General features: G+C 38.0%; 1 protein-coding gene across 15 annotated transcripts in view; it reads left to right on the forward strand.

Moving 5' to 3' along the window:
- The first annotated feature begins 300 nt into the window (after nucleotides 1–300).
- Supt20h (SPT20 homolog, SAGA complex component) overlaps nucleotides 301–14,045 on the forward strand; it is a 36,440-nt gene continuing 22,695 nt past the window's right edge. For 7 of the 15 annotated variants that reach the window (XM_070002929.1, XM_070002935.1, XM_070002939.1 and 4 more), the window contains exons 1-10: nucleotides 372–468; nucleotides 2,326–2,393; nucleotides 3,095–3,194; nucleotides 6,353–6,388; nucleotides 6,947–7,005; nucleotides 7,703–7,769; nucleotides 9,962–10,091; nucleotides 11,204–11,307; nucleotides 12,948–13,064; nucleotides 13,432–13,485. In XM_070002929.1, the coding sequence (XP_069859030.1) occupies nucleotides 3,192–3,194; nucleotides 6,353–6,388; nucleotides 6,947–7,005; nucleotides 7,703–7,769; nucleotides 9,962–10,091; nucleotides 11,204–11,307; nucleotides 12,948–13,064; nucleotides 13,432–13,485 (570 nt within the window). In that variant the 5' untranslated portion in view covers nucleotides 372–468; nucleotides 2,326–2,393; nucleotides 3,095–3,191. Of the gene's footprint in view, nucleotides 469–574; nucleotides 705–2,325; nucleotides 2,394–3,094; nucleotides 3,195–6,352; nucleotides 6,389–6,946; nucleotides 7,006–7,702; nucleotides 7,770–9,961; nucleotides 10,092–11,203; nucleotides 11,308–12,947; nucleotides 13,065–13,431; nucleotides 13,486–14,045 lie in introns of those variants that run through there. The other 8 variants (XM_070002933.1, XM_070002936.1, XM_070002941.1 and 5 more) reach the window with 5 other exon arrangements.

Below are 14,045 nucleotides of genomic sequence, written 5' to 3' on the forward strand. Positions count from 1 at the left end.
CGCAAGGAACACTCTCCCTCCCTCTCTCTCTAGCTCTCTCTCTCGCCCATTTTCCACGCGCCCGACGCCAGTGTTTGCACCGCATCTCCTATGCACACCCGAGGAGAGCTCGTAGGGCAGGAATCTGCCAAGCTTCCATTGCCCATCCCGGGTACCAGCCTTCCGGCCAGTTCCCCGCCTTCCAAGTTTGGCACCCTCCATCCAAGCTCCGCCCCTTCCGCGCCAGCACCGGTCCCGCCCATTCCTGCAGTCGGAAGTGCGGCCTCCGGAACAGGTGATTGGCTGAATGTAGCCGGAATAGGTGATTGGCAGCTTTGTCTCACCGCGCCGCTAAAGGGGCGGTGGGCGTTGCGGCCGGGACTGAGGTAGCGTCGGGAGGCCCGGCGGGGGCGGCGGCCCGCGCAGGTGCACCGCGGCCGGCGAGTGGGTGGGGGAGGCTCGCGGCTCCGAGGCTCGACCGGGTGCAGGGTGAGGAAGCCGCTTCCCGAACCTTCTGTGAGGGGTCTACGGGTTGTGGGGCGGAGGGCGACGGCATAACTCTGCCGCCGGGCCCTGCAGGCCTGAAAGGGGACCTTTGGGCGGAGGCCTTGGCCGTTCGCGGAGGCGCCGAGCCGCGCTTGGCATTTTCCTGGAGACGTCTGAAGTTCCAGTCACCGGTGTTTCCGGGAACTCGTGGGAATCTTGCGCGGCGCTTTCGGGGGAGGGTGAGGCGGTGCGGGGGGGGGGGGTGGGGGGGGAAGGTTTCGTTGCGTCCATGTTGGATAAAGGCGGGTCGTGACCCCGTGCGGTGGGCGAAGCTCTGCGGAGTTCACGCCCGGGGTTGTGACCCGAAGGTCCTACGCCGGGGAGGAGGTTCACCCCCGTGGAACTCCTGGATAGTGACATTCATTTCGGGGCCCGGCCACGGTTTCCCGGGCGTGGAGGCCTGAACTTGGAAAACACCTGTGCCTCTAAGAAGGATCTCCGGTTGTCACCGCAAGGGTCGCGGGGGGGGGGGGGGGGGGGAGAGGGTTTCTTCACATTCCCTAGTCAGACTTGAAACACAGTCCGGAATTCAGTCAGATGTCTGGGGTTCGATCGAGCACATGCTGCTGTGATCGATCCTTAATGATCAAAAGTTTGATCAATAAAATTTTTAAAAGCTTTGGTTAAAGGAAAAGCTAGTTTAAAATTTGGTTTGAACTAGAACTTTGGTTTGAGTGGTCCGAACATTGTAATGTTAGAAATAAACCTACTAAAGTGAAAAATGTGTGAGAAAGAGAGAAGAAAAAAAAAAACCCAAACGGAGCGCCAGTGGCTCGTGCCTATATAATATTACTCCTGCTAATCTACTACTAATTTCATGCCATTTAGGGGACTGAGATCAGAGGATCAAGCGTTAGAGCAATCCCGGGCAAGCAAGAAAGCCCCTGAGACTCTTATTTCCAGTTAACCACCTGAAAGGTGGAAATGGAGCTGTGGCTCAAGTGGTAGAGTATCCATTAGCCTTGAGCAAAAAAGCCCATGGACAGCGTCCAAGCCAGGATTTCAAGACCTAGGACTGGCACAAAAATAAAACCTAGCCGGGCGCTGGTGGCTCACGCCTGTAATCCTAGCTACTCAGGAGGCTGAGATCTGAGGATCTCGGTTCAAAGCCAGCCCGGGCAGGAGAGACCGTGAGACTCCTATCTCCAATAAACCACCAGAAAACCGGAAGTGGCGCTGTAGCTCAAGTGGTAGAGCGCTCGCCTTGAGCTGAAGAACTGAGGGACAGCGCCCAGGCCCAGAGTTCAAGCCCCACGACCGACAAAAAAAAATAAAACCTAGTCTAGCAATGTGATATTAGGAGTATCACTGGATCTGAGTGCCTTAGAAATGGAGCCAGTGATAATTATGATTTCTCACACGTTCCGGTAAATTATGTATAGGGCAGAGTATTTTGTAAGAAGTAATGAAGTTACTGTGTTATATTCAAATAATTTAAAGTTACAACCCCCCAATCAATTTAGTTAAAAGTTAATTTCATAGTAATTACATTTTACCTGTAAGTACTTATATCCTCATCTTAGATTTAATGGTTATCTTTACCTAATTCAACTGAAACCCCCTATGAGCAATTCAAAGATAGAATTAATGTCACTGGTTTTTAATGATTAACTCTGCAGTCTACATGATGCCTGTAATGTATTAGAAGATTAGCTTCCTGCATCCCTTTTTTGTAGCTTTTGGGAGATTTTGTTTTTGAATTTTTCTTTTACTTGACCTGACAAAAAAAGGATCTAAACTTTGGGTTTTACCAAAAACAAAAAACAATTTTACATGGTATATCTTACTTTCTGTTAACAGAAGTTGTGCTTGAGCTTGGCTGTGTATGCAGCAGTGGATACAGAAGTTAGCTGAAGGATTAGATGCAAGTAAGCTCTATTTCTCATTCTTCCATACACATATATTATCTCTGGTAAGAAGAGAGGACAGAACAGTGGGCCTTAATTCTAACATCACCTAGAAAACTCCAGAAATGCAGCTCCCTGGACCCTATTCCAGACCAGTTAATCATAATCATGGGAGTCTGCAGAGGCATCATATAAAACTAAAGCTCAGTAGGTTACTTGGTTTTGGAGCCAGGATAAGAACCCCTGTATTCCAGGGAAGCAGTTTTTTTTTTTCAGGAAAAGAAGGTCTGTTGTTATCTGGAAAATGTAGCCTGGGACATTGAGGGAGAAAATACCTGTAGAGATTTTTTTTTTTCTTTCAGCGGACATGATGAGTTCTATCATTTGTGAAAAGAACTGTATGAAACCAGTGGGCAGGCTCTTAGAATAATTCACAGGAAATGTGAGAGTTACAGTGCTGATAAGTCAACACATTTATTCTTTTATCTAACAATGTTCAGTATTTTTGAGAAAAAGGAAATCATGATTTTTAACTTGAAATCCCTTTTGCATTATTACCTAGTTGTTACTGCTTTTCAGCAGTGAGAACATAGATGAATTTTATTGTGGGAAGATTATTAAACCATATTAAGAATGTATATACCTCAAGTATTTCTCTTGTTATTTATTGAATCTTTTCTATTCATATTAACATGAGGGGTTTGTTGTTTTTATTTTTACAGTGAATATATATAAGCTTGATATAAAAGACATGGTTTTTACCTCACTTGACCAACACATATAAGTTCCCTTCTTTTTGGATTCCTATGTGATGCCACAATGGTAAGCTATACTCAAATTTGTATTTGTTTCGTCTCCATAAAAGTATTTGTATTAAACTCCTGCTAGCTGTATAAATTAACATAATTAGGAAATTACTTAGCAGTCATGTGCAGAATCTAAGATATGTGGTTCATCTCTTGAATCTGTTATTACAAGTTATATCATTAATCCCAGTATTCTTACTTTTAATATTATTGCCATTTTCTGAATCATTGGCGAGGAAGATGTGTATAAATACAAATAATTTTCGCTTAGATATTTTAATTTTTTTTTCTGGTTGTGGGGCCTGAACTCTGGGCCTGGGCACTGTCTCTCAGCTTTTCAGCTCAAGGCTAGTGCTCTACTACTTGAGCTACAGCTCCACTTCAGGCTTTTTCTGTTTATATGGTGCTGAGGAATCGAACCCAGGGCCTTATGCATACAAGGCAAGCATTCTACCACTGAGCCACCTTCCAGCCCAGGTTTTTAATTTTTTTTTAAATTTTATTGTCAAGGGACTACAGTTACATAAGTAAGGTAGTGATTATAATTCTTGTGTAACTTATTATCCCCTCCCTCATTTTTCTCTCTTTTTCCCTCCCCTCCCCCACAAGTTATACAGATCATTTCCAACATACTGTCTTGTGAATATCCCACTTTGTCCTTTGTCTTACTATTTTGTTGTTCTTCTTCCCTTCCCTAATTCAGATAAACATCAATACAGTACCCAGGGTACCAAATCAAATACAGTGACAACAGGGGATAAACCATAGAAGGAAAAACACAAAAGAAAAAAGAAATCACTTAGAACATTGAGAGCAACAACAAAGAAAAACCTTTTGTATCTATGGAGTTCATTTCACTCAGCATCATCTTACATGGTTTTATATATATATATAGCTATTGAGCTATTCTGCTCATCTGCTAAGATTATCCTAGATGTAAACTAATTATTACAAATAAGGGAAACCATGGAACTTAACATTTCTTTGGGTCTGGCTTACTTCACTTAATATGATTTTTTTTCCAAGTCTTTTCATTTCCTTAAAAATGGGGCAGTGTCATTTTTTCTGATGGAAGCATAGAATTCGTGTGTGTGTGTGTGTGTGTGTGTGTGTGTGTGTGTGTGTGTGTGTGTGTGTGTGTTTGTGCCGTATTTTCTTAATCCATTCATCTACTAAGGGGCATCTGGATTGGTTCCATATTTTAGCTATGGTGAATAATGTTGCGATAAACATAGTTGTGCTGGTAGCTTTAGTGTGACCATGTTTGTGGTTATTTGGGTAAATGCCCAGAAGTGGGATTCCTGGGTCATAGGGGAGCTCTATGTGGAGTCTTTTGAGGAACCTCCACACTCCTTTCCAGAGTGATTGAACAAGTTTGCACTCTCACCAACAGTGTAGTAGTGTTCCCTTTTGGCCACATCCCCTCCAGCATTGGTTATTAGTTTTCTTGATAATGGCCATTCTAACTGGGGTGAGGTGGAATCTCAATGTTGTTTTGATTTGCATTCTTTTATGGATAGAGATATTGAGCATTTCTTCATGTATTTATTGGCCATTCTTTCTCTTTAGAGAAGTCTCTCTTTATGTCTTTAGCCCACTTATTAATGGGGTGGTTGTTTCTTAGAGGATTTGTTTTTGTGGGCTTTAATTTTTTTTAGTTGTATGTATATTTTAGATATGATACCCTGGTTTTTAATTTTTTAATGTAACATTTTAAGCAGCAATATATTTCTGTTCATAGTGACAAATATCCTTATGAGTAAGCATTTAATCTATGCATGTGTGTATATGTGTGTGTGTGTATATATGCGTTCATGTGTACAAATGCACACTCACGTGCACACTGGTGCTTGAATTCAGGTTCACACTATCATTTGGCTTTTCTTTCTTAAGGCTGGCATTCTACCACTGGAACCACACACCTCCACTTCCAGCTTTTTGTTCGTTAATTGAAGATAAGACTCTCATGGACTTTCCTTCCCTGAGTTGGTTTCAAACCTTGATCCTCAGATCACAACCTTCAGAGTAGCTAGGATTATAAGTGTGAGCCACTAGTGTGCAACTGGGATTTAACTTTTACCTTTAAAACATTAAAGCTTAAAGTGCTCACTGAAAGTGCACATGCCTAGAGTACAAGCACTTTCCTAGAATAGCTAAACCCCCAGCACCACAGAACAATAAAAGAAAATACATTAAAGCCTAAGATGAAGTGTAGTTGCATATGCCTATAATCTCAGCTACTTTGGAGGCGAAGCTAAGAGAATCCAGGTTGAGGCTGGCTAAAGCAAAAATGCTAATAGACCTATCTAAAAAGTAACCAAAGCAAAAAAAAAAAAAAAAAAAAGCACTGGCAACATAGCTCAAATGGATGTGAGGCCCTGAGTTCAATCCCCAGTATTACAATGAAAGTTAAACCCTGTGAAGGGGGGAATACTTTCTGATATTTTAAATATCATTAAATGTTATTTCAAACTAGATTTTAAAATTGATATTTTAAAAGGTATTTGATAACTCAGTCTCCTGTGACTCAAGCCTGTAATCCTAGCTACTCATGAGGCTGATATCATCTAGAGGGTTTCAGTTCAAGCAGAAAAATTCCATAGATTCTCATCTCCAAATAGCCAACAAATAGCAGATGTGGAGTAGTCACTCAAGTGGTAGAACACCCAGCTACAAGCCCTTAATTCAAACACCAGTACTGCAAAATAAATAAGATACTTGATAGTAAATAAACACTGATAACAATGATGAATTAATGAACCCTATTCTGTAATACAAACCAGGAAATACTTCCTGGGACCTTGCCAATCTATCCATGCCCCAGTTTTTAGAGGAAAAAATGAAGTTGTCACAGCAGATTCTGTTCTCACCTTGTATTTTGTATCTACAGTATCTATGATATCCCTCCCCGGTGTTTGAAGGAGATTGTGACCAAATGTTGAAGACATATCTGCCTCAACAAATACTAGCTGGGGACACCATTTTTTCTGTCCAGTTTGTTGTGATTAGTTGCCCCAAACAGTCATATTTTTTTTTCTTGTTACATGCCTCGATCATACAGTGTGTTGGAAAAGAGAAAAAAAGGAGAATGAGACATTTCAGCAAAAAATAATTATTTTTGTGTAAATTATTTTTTGTGTAAATAACTAACCAAAAACACTTTATTTTTTACAGCAACAAGCTTTAGAACTAGCTTTGGATCGTGCAGAGGTAAGGCATGACTAAATTATACATTGAAGTACTGGTGTTAGAAACTAAGAAAAATGAAGAATTTTGTATTTTATCTTCAAAGGAATACATTAATATTTTAGTTTTGTAGTGATGGAAATACTCTTGTTTTGATTACAGTGTTGGTTACATAAGAATGTCTGTTTATGTGAAAGCTCTTTCAGCAGTATACTTAAAATTGTTTTTCTGCTTTTGAGAAGTTCTCCAAAATAACTAAGAAACATAGAATCCTTGCAATTGAATGTACAATTTTTAATACAGTAGCACATTTTTAATAGCAATAAAGCATTGAGTATATTTCTGTCTTGTGAAATAACAATTTATAACAATAATATTGTGTTAAATCAGTGCAGTTTTTCACTTGTTTATAACTATATATTTAGAAGTTAAGGAATTTTTTTCTTGCACTGTATAATTTAACGTGTCATCCACTTGAGTGATTTAAGTGACTATTTTAGCTATTTTAGATATATAGTACTTAATATAGTTGTCCATGCACAAAACAAAAGGCAAACTTTTTATAAACTTTTCTTCTCGTAGTATATCATTGAAAGTGCTCGACAGAGACCTCCTAAAAGGAAATACCTATCTAGTGGAAGGTATGAATGTTTAATTGATAATATCTTGGATTCGTTGATAATATTTTGGATTCATTAAGATATTTCTAACCCATTGCCTATTGCTGCTAGACTCTCGGTTAGAAATGTGCCTAGGATCTTTCCATACATTGACTAAGTATCCCTCATCTGTAAACCCAAAGTAACCCAAAGTCTGAAAATTTTGGAGGCAATGAGACTTTGAAGTAGAAAATATTGCATCTGACATCTTACAAATGGTTCTAATAATAGTGAGGCAAAATAAAAAGAAATGTTGCATAAAATTTTCTTCAATATAATTGTATAAGTGAATATGAAATAACTAATTTTTGTGTCTAAACTGTGATCCATCCAAATGAGTTATACACAAATATTCCAAATCTAAAGAAATTAAAAACACTGGCAGGATGCTGGTACCTCAGGAGGCTGAGATCTGAGGATCATGGCTTGCCAGTCCAGGTAAAACAGTCCTTGAGACTCATCATTAACCACTAAAAAGCCAAGTGGTAGAGTGCTTGCCTTGAGCTCAAGTGGTAGAGTGGCTCAAGTGGTAGAATGTTTGCCTTGAGCTGAAGAGTTGAGGGACAGTGCCCAGGCCCAGAGTTCAAACCCCACGACCAACCAAAAAAGAAAAAAGGCAACATTTCATCATAATTATATATTAACATTGCTATTTAGTATATTGTTTACTTTTTTTTAGAAAATCTATATTTCAAAAACTTTATGACTTGTATGTTGAAGAATGTGAAAAAGAACCAGAGGTTAAGGTAAGTATAATTTTTATATTGTATTGTAGCTTTTTGAAAGTATATAGTAAAAGAAAATTTGATTGGAGTTATTTCAAGCAACTAATGGTTTATATCCTTGTACGTGAACTAACATTTTTTTTTTTTCTCAGACTCTGGTTAGTTCTTCAGCTGGTCCAGATCCTGTGCCAGGTCTTAAATGTGGCATTAGGTACCACTAACTTGCTAGGTAGGAGTGAAGGAATGGTGTTCACTGAGTAACAGAATATCTTACTAGAACGTTGTGAGCAAAGGTACTTAAGATACAAGTAAAATAACTCATGGTGATTTGACTGGAAAGTAAAAGATTTTACAGGACCTACAGGAAATTCAAGTATGGTAATAAAAAGTAAATTTGATCTCAAAATAAATTCATGGCTGGGACCTTAAGGGTTCTATGAGATTCTTTTGTCATTAATTTAGGCAAAAAATAGTGTAATTTGGCCAGGTGCCGATAGCTCATACCTGCAATCCTAGCTATTTAGGAGCCTGAGATCTGAGGGTTATGGCTTGAGCAAAAGAAGCTCAGGGATAGCACCTAGGCCCAGAGTTCAAGACCCAGGACCAGGAAAAAAAAAACAAAAAACCCTGTAATTCTAGTGTCTTTACATTAAAAAAAAAGAATTTTATAAATCTTACAGTATGATTTCTGCATTAAATTTTTAGCATATAAAATATGTATATACTCAGGAAACTGTTTCAAAAATCCATATAATGCCCTATCCATTGTCTCACAGACACAACTAGGATAGGTGAGACTCTTCCATTATAAAGATTTTAAACTGCCCACCTGCCAAATATTTCATTCAAGTATGGAAGTTATAACCACAGCGCATGTGGCCCACAGCATTTTATGTCTGACCCTTTAAAGGCTCCAACCTCTGCTCTAACAGGAGTGAACTCAGTAAGAACCAACTTGCTTGCTTGCTTTCTCTTTTTCTCTCTCTTATCACTCCTCCTCCCCACACATACACATACACACACACACACACACACACACACAATAATTAAAGGGATATCAATTCAACGTGTCCATTTATGAGCACAATGCATCTTGATCAGTCACTTCTTCCATCATTCTCCTCCAGCCACAACTTGTTTTCTTGAAGCGGTACACATACTCTGAATTTATCTAATTTTGTCTTGAGTCAGAATTCTGGAAACATTTTTTCCTGCACTGCAATTTTAGAATTTGTTTAATTTTTTTTTCCAGACATTTTCCACTAGGTAAACCAGGCTGGCCTCAAATTTTTGTTCCTGATCCTCTTACCTCAGCCTCCCAGTGCTCAGGGTTATAAACCTATGCTACTGGCTATGTTTTTTGTTTTACTGTGATTTGTTTTGGTTTTTACATTAAAGTAGTTAAAAAGTTGCGATTTTTAAAAATTTTTCAATGGCAATGACAGATGAAGAATTTATCATTTCTATGTTCAATTTTAACATGTTAAATATAACGTATCGTAATATTGTATAAGGTACAAAAAACAGTGTTGGTTTATTTCAGATCTTGCATAAAGTATTCTTGACTCAAACATCTTTCCAAGTAAAATCTAGGAAATTTGGGGGAGGGGGTTGTGTTTTTTTGTTTTTAAAAAAGGAGGGGTTTGAAGGGTGGCTCATTTAGTAGAGTGCCAACCATTGAGTACCAAGTTCAAGTTCCAGTCTGGGCCCTAAAAATATAATTGAAAAATAGTGTTAAAAGAATATGAAGGAATTGCTACTTTTATATCATATATATTTTTAAATTGTGTATTTTGATTTATGGACATTTAATTTCCTGATGGACCTTTAAGATGGTTCCTAAAAAGCTATTATATACTGAATTTACAGAAAATTATCTAAATTACAACTCTTCATTAACGTACTTTTACATGTATTTTACATATTTACATTTGACAGTTTTTAAAAATATTTTTGCTTTCTGCCTTAGGTATTTAGTATTTTTATTGCTTTAAGGATTTCCGGTTTTAATTTTGATGTTAATCTACATTGACCATAGTATTACATAAAAATTAAGTTTACGTTGCTGCCTCATAATACTTTAATGTATTACATAATCTTCTTCGAGATTACAATATAGAACAAATGCTGATAGATTGATTCAGATCTTGTGAAATTGTAGCATTTTCAAGGTTACATTGGATTATTTTCATGAGCTCTGCCTCTTTTTAAAGCAGAAATTAAGAAGAAATGTGAACTTGTTAGAAAAGCTTGTTATGCAAGAAACTTTGTCCTGTTTGGTGGTCAATCTCTACCCAGGAAATGAGGGATATTCTCTGATGCTCAGGGGAAAAAATGGATCAGGTAAGACCTCTACAGTATACATAATAATTGCCAGGAGCAGGGTATGTTCCTGTACAAATTAGTTTTTTAACCTACTCGGTGTTGATTTAGGAATAAAAGGAGACTCATCCTCAGTTTTTCTCCTTGTGACTTTTGCTAGAATGTTTGAAATTGTTTTAGTATGTATGATTATCCTTCTTGAACAGGTATTTGGAAAGTATTCTAATTCATAGTCTTTTAGGTCAGCTTATAAAAGACATGATTTTTAAATAGTTGTCAAATTTTGTTTACTATGCTTATTGCTGCTTGTATTCAGAGATATTGTAAGAAACTTTCAGATGTACTGCATTTTGAATTTTTTTTTTTTTGGTTGGTTGTGGTTCTTGAACTCTGGGCTCCTCCGCACTGTCCCTCTGTTCTTCAATTCCAGACAAGCGCTCTACCACTTGAGCCACAACACCACTTCCAGCTTTCCAGCAGTTAATTGGAGATAAGAGTCTTTCCGGCCCATACTGGCTTTGACCATGATCCTCAGATCTCAGCCTCCTGAGTAGCTAGGATTACAGACATGAGCTACCAGTACCTGGCTGCATTTTGTATTTTGAGTCTGGAACCTTTAATAATTTTTTATATATTAAAATATTTCTCTTGTTTCTGAAAAGATCCTTGTGTATACTCCTAGATTTCTCTACAGTGATCTAAAACATTGATGGGATAACCATAAGAGTTCTATAATGAGTTCACTTAGGAATTTTTCTGTTAATAATTGTATAACACCAACAGAATTTAGTTCTGAGAGTAAACATTTTTAGATGAAGTACCATCTTATCTATCTTCCAGATGTGATTAATGTGCAGTAAATCATTAGTTTTATGTTCTGATAACTGATGGCTGTGATTTGAAGTGTAATGTTATGTCAGATGTGTTGCCATAATATATTAGGCTGCTTTTCCCTTTCTGGTCTAAAATGCTTATTTTTAAGAAGTCTTTCAGTAATATGGCTTAAGTAAAGAAGGACATTAGAAAAGCCCATTTTATTTTTTTCTTTAAAAACTGTTTTTGATTTATATTATGTACCTAAACTTTTTGGTTTTCCTAAACATTGCCATAAACTTTCTGTTTTAAAAATTAAGATTCTGAGACCATTCGACTACCTTATGAAGAAGGAGAGTTGCTTGAATACTTAGATGCAGAAGAATTACCTCCTATTCTAGTTGATCTTCTAGAAAAATCTCAGGTATAAACATTTCTTCTTTCTAGTGTCCTGCCTACAAAGAAATGTCAATATAAATATATATTAACATAATTGAAATATACAAAATATTTTTAGAAAACAGTTCCTGCCTAGCACAGTGGTATGTGCCTGTAGCTCCACCTGCCCAGAAGCTTGAGGCAGGAGGATATCCTGAGCCTAGGAATTTCAAAATATCAAGAAACATCTCAAATACATAAATTAAAATAGTCTTTAAATTTGTTATATATATATGATATATTGTTATGCCACTAATATATATGTATGTGTGTATATATATATATGTATATATATTTCTAGAAACAAATAACTTTGGTATTTGTTAAATTACATTTAATCTTTTCTGAGACATGAACAGGGTTTTGTTATATTGCCCAACCAGGCCCTGAACTAACAAGGCCTTGAACCTCCTGCCTCCACCGCCCTATTCCTATGATAACAAATCATATACTACCATGCCTGGCTGTGAGATTTAATTTTTACCAGTGTTTTCAGCAGTGTTAAGAACAAGAAATGGCACCTTTTGCATTGTTATTTTAAAAATGGTTTATTGTGGAATACTTTAACCTATGTACTGCAGCAAAATGTACAAGTTACTCAGTTCTTCAAATGTTATTAGAGGAATTAGGTTATCAATTGAAATCTCACTTTATGAAGGAAAACTGGGTGTAGTAGGGCATACCTTTAATCTCAGCACTCAAGAGGCAGAGATACTGGGTTGGGAATGTGGCTCAGTGGTAGAGTGTTGGCCTAGCATGAATGAAGCTCTGGCTTCAATTCCTTAGTATCACATAAACATAAAAAGCCGGAAGTGGCACTGTAGCTTAAGTGGTAGAATTCTAGCCTTGAGCAAAAGAAGCTCAGAGACAGTGCCCAGACCCTGAGTTCAAGCCCCAGGACTAGGGGGAAAAAAAAAAAAGAGGCAGAGATAGGAGAATCAAATAGGATTCAAAACCAGCTAAGGCAGAAAAAGTCTGTGAGACTCTATCTCCAGTTATGCAGTAAAATTTCAGAAGTATAGCTCTGGCTCAGATGGTAGAATGCTAGCCTTGAATGAAAAAGCTAAGGGACAGCACCCAGGCCCTGTGTTCAAGCCTCAGTACTGGCACACAGACACACATGGAAAAGAAAGAAGGGAGGGGAACTTCTTTTCTATGAAGCTTTTTTAAGGTAGGGGCTAGAAACTGGCCTTTATGTCTGTACTTTGTAATAGCCAGCTTTGGCAATCATTGCCTTATTCTTTTTTTCCTTAACTTCCTTGACTTAACTCCAGTGATGTTGGGAACTTTGCTAAGGAAAAAGTTTATTAAGAATGTGAAATATGGGCTGGGAAGGTGGCTCAGTGGTAGAGCGCTTGCCTTGCATGCATGAAGCCCTGAGTTTGATTCCTCAGCACCACATAAACAGAAAAAGAAGCCGGAAGTGGCAATGTGGCTCACAAGTGGTAGAGCGCTAGCCTTGAGCTGAAGAGCTGAGGGATAGCACCCAGGCCAGAGTTCAGGCCCCACGACCGGACCCAAAAAAAAAAAAAAAAAAAAAAAAGAATGTGAAATTTTCAATATAAATTTCACTTTTTTAGGCTTTTGAAAAATGACATAAACGTAAATGTTTTTCCTCAAAAACAGGTTAATATTTTTCACTGTGGGTGCGTCATAGCAGAAATACGGGACTATAGGCAGTCGAGTAATATGAAGTCTCCTGGTTACCAGAGCAGGCACATTCTCTTACGACCAACGATGCAGGTATGGAATGTTTAATTTTCTTTTTTTTTTTTTTTTTTTTTTTTTTTTTTTTTGTCGGTCGTGGGGCTTGAACTCTGGGCCTGGGCGCTGTCCCTCAGCTCTTCAGCTCAAGGCGAGCGCTCTACCACTTGAGCTACAGCGCCACTTCCGGTTTTCTGGTAGTTTATTGGAGACAGGAGTCTCACGGTCTCTCCTGCCCGGGCTGGCTTTGAACCGCGATCCTCAGATCTCAGCCTCCTGAGTAGCTAGGATTACAGGCGTGAGCCACCAGCGCCCGGCTTAATTTTCTTTTTTAGTGGGATTTTCGTTCGTTAATGTTTCCAAATGTTCATATGAGTATGCATTAATTTTTAAAATTTTATTCCAGACTTTAATCTGTGATGTTCATTCAATAACAAGTGATAACCATAAATGGACCCAGGTTAGTTTTTTGGTTTGGGGATTTAGTTTTAATTTTTTTATTATTATTATCTTTAAATAGATATACAAAGGAGTTGCCAGAGCTAGGCACCAAGCTCACACCTGTAATCCTACCTACTCAGGACGCTAAGATCTGAAGATCATGATTCAAAGCCATCTGGGGCAGGAAAATATGTGAGACTCCTATGTCCAATTAATCACAAAAGGTGAAAATGATGCTGTAGCTCAAGTGATAGAGTGCAAAAGGAGCTCAAGGACAGCACCCAGGCCCAGAGTTCAAACTTAGGACCAAAAAAAAAAAGTTGTCATTTAACAAAGCAGTTTGTGAATTCAATATAAAACTTACAAAATACAATACACAATATAATACAATATACAAATTACAAATCTAGTACAAATTACTAGATTCCCATTAGAATTTTCTTGATGATGTGAAGTTTCTGAATTTTACACGCTAATGTTGGAAGCTAGAATTTATGCATTTTACTATAGTGTTTAGCATAGTAGTTTCAGGGAATATATATATACTTGACATGTATGATTACTCTTTAAAAATCCTAT

Source organism: Dipodomys merriami, unplaced genomic scaffold (assembly GCF_024711535.1).
Source record: "Dipodomys merriami isolate MVZ:Mamm:240054 unplaced genomic scaffold, mDipMer1.0.p SCAF_6, whole genome shotgun sequence".
NCBI classification, from domain to species: domain Eukaryota; kingdom Metazoa; phylum Chordata; class Mammalia; order Rodentia; family Heteromyidae; genus Dipodomys; species Dipodomys merriami.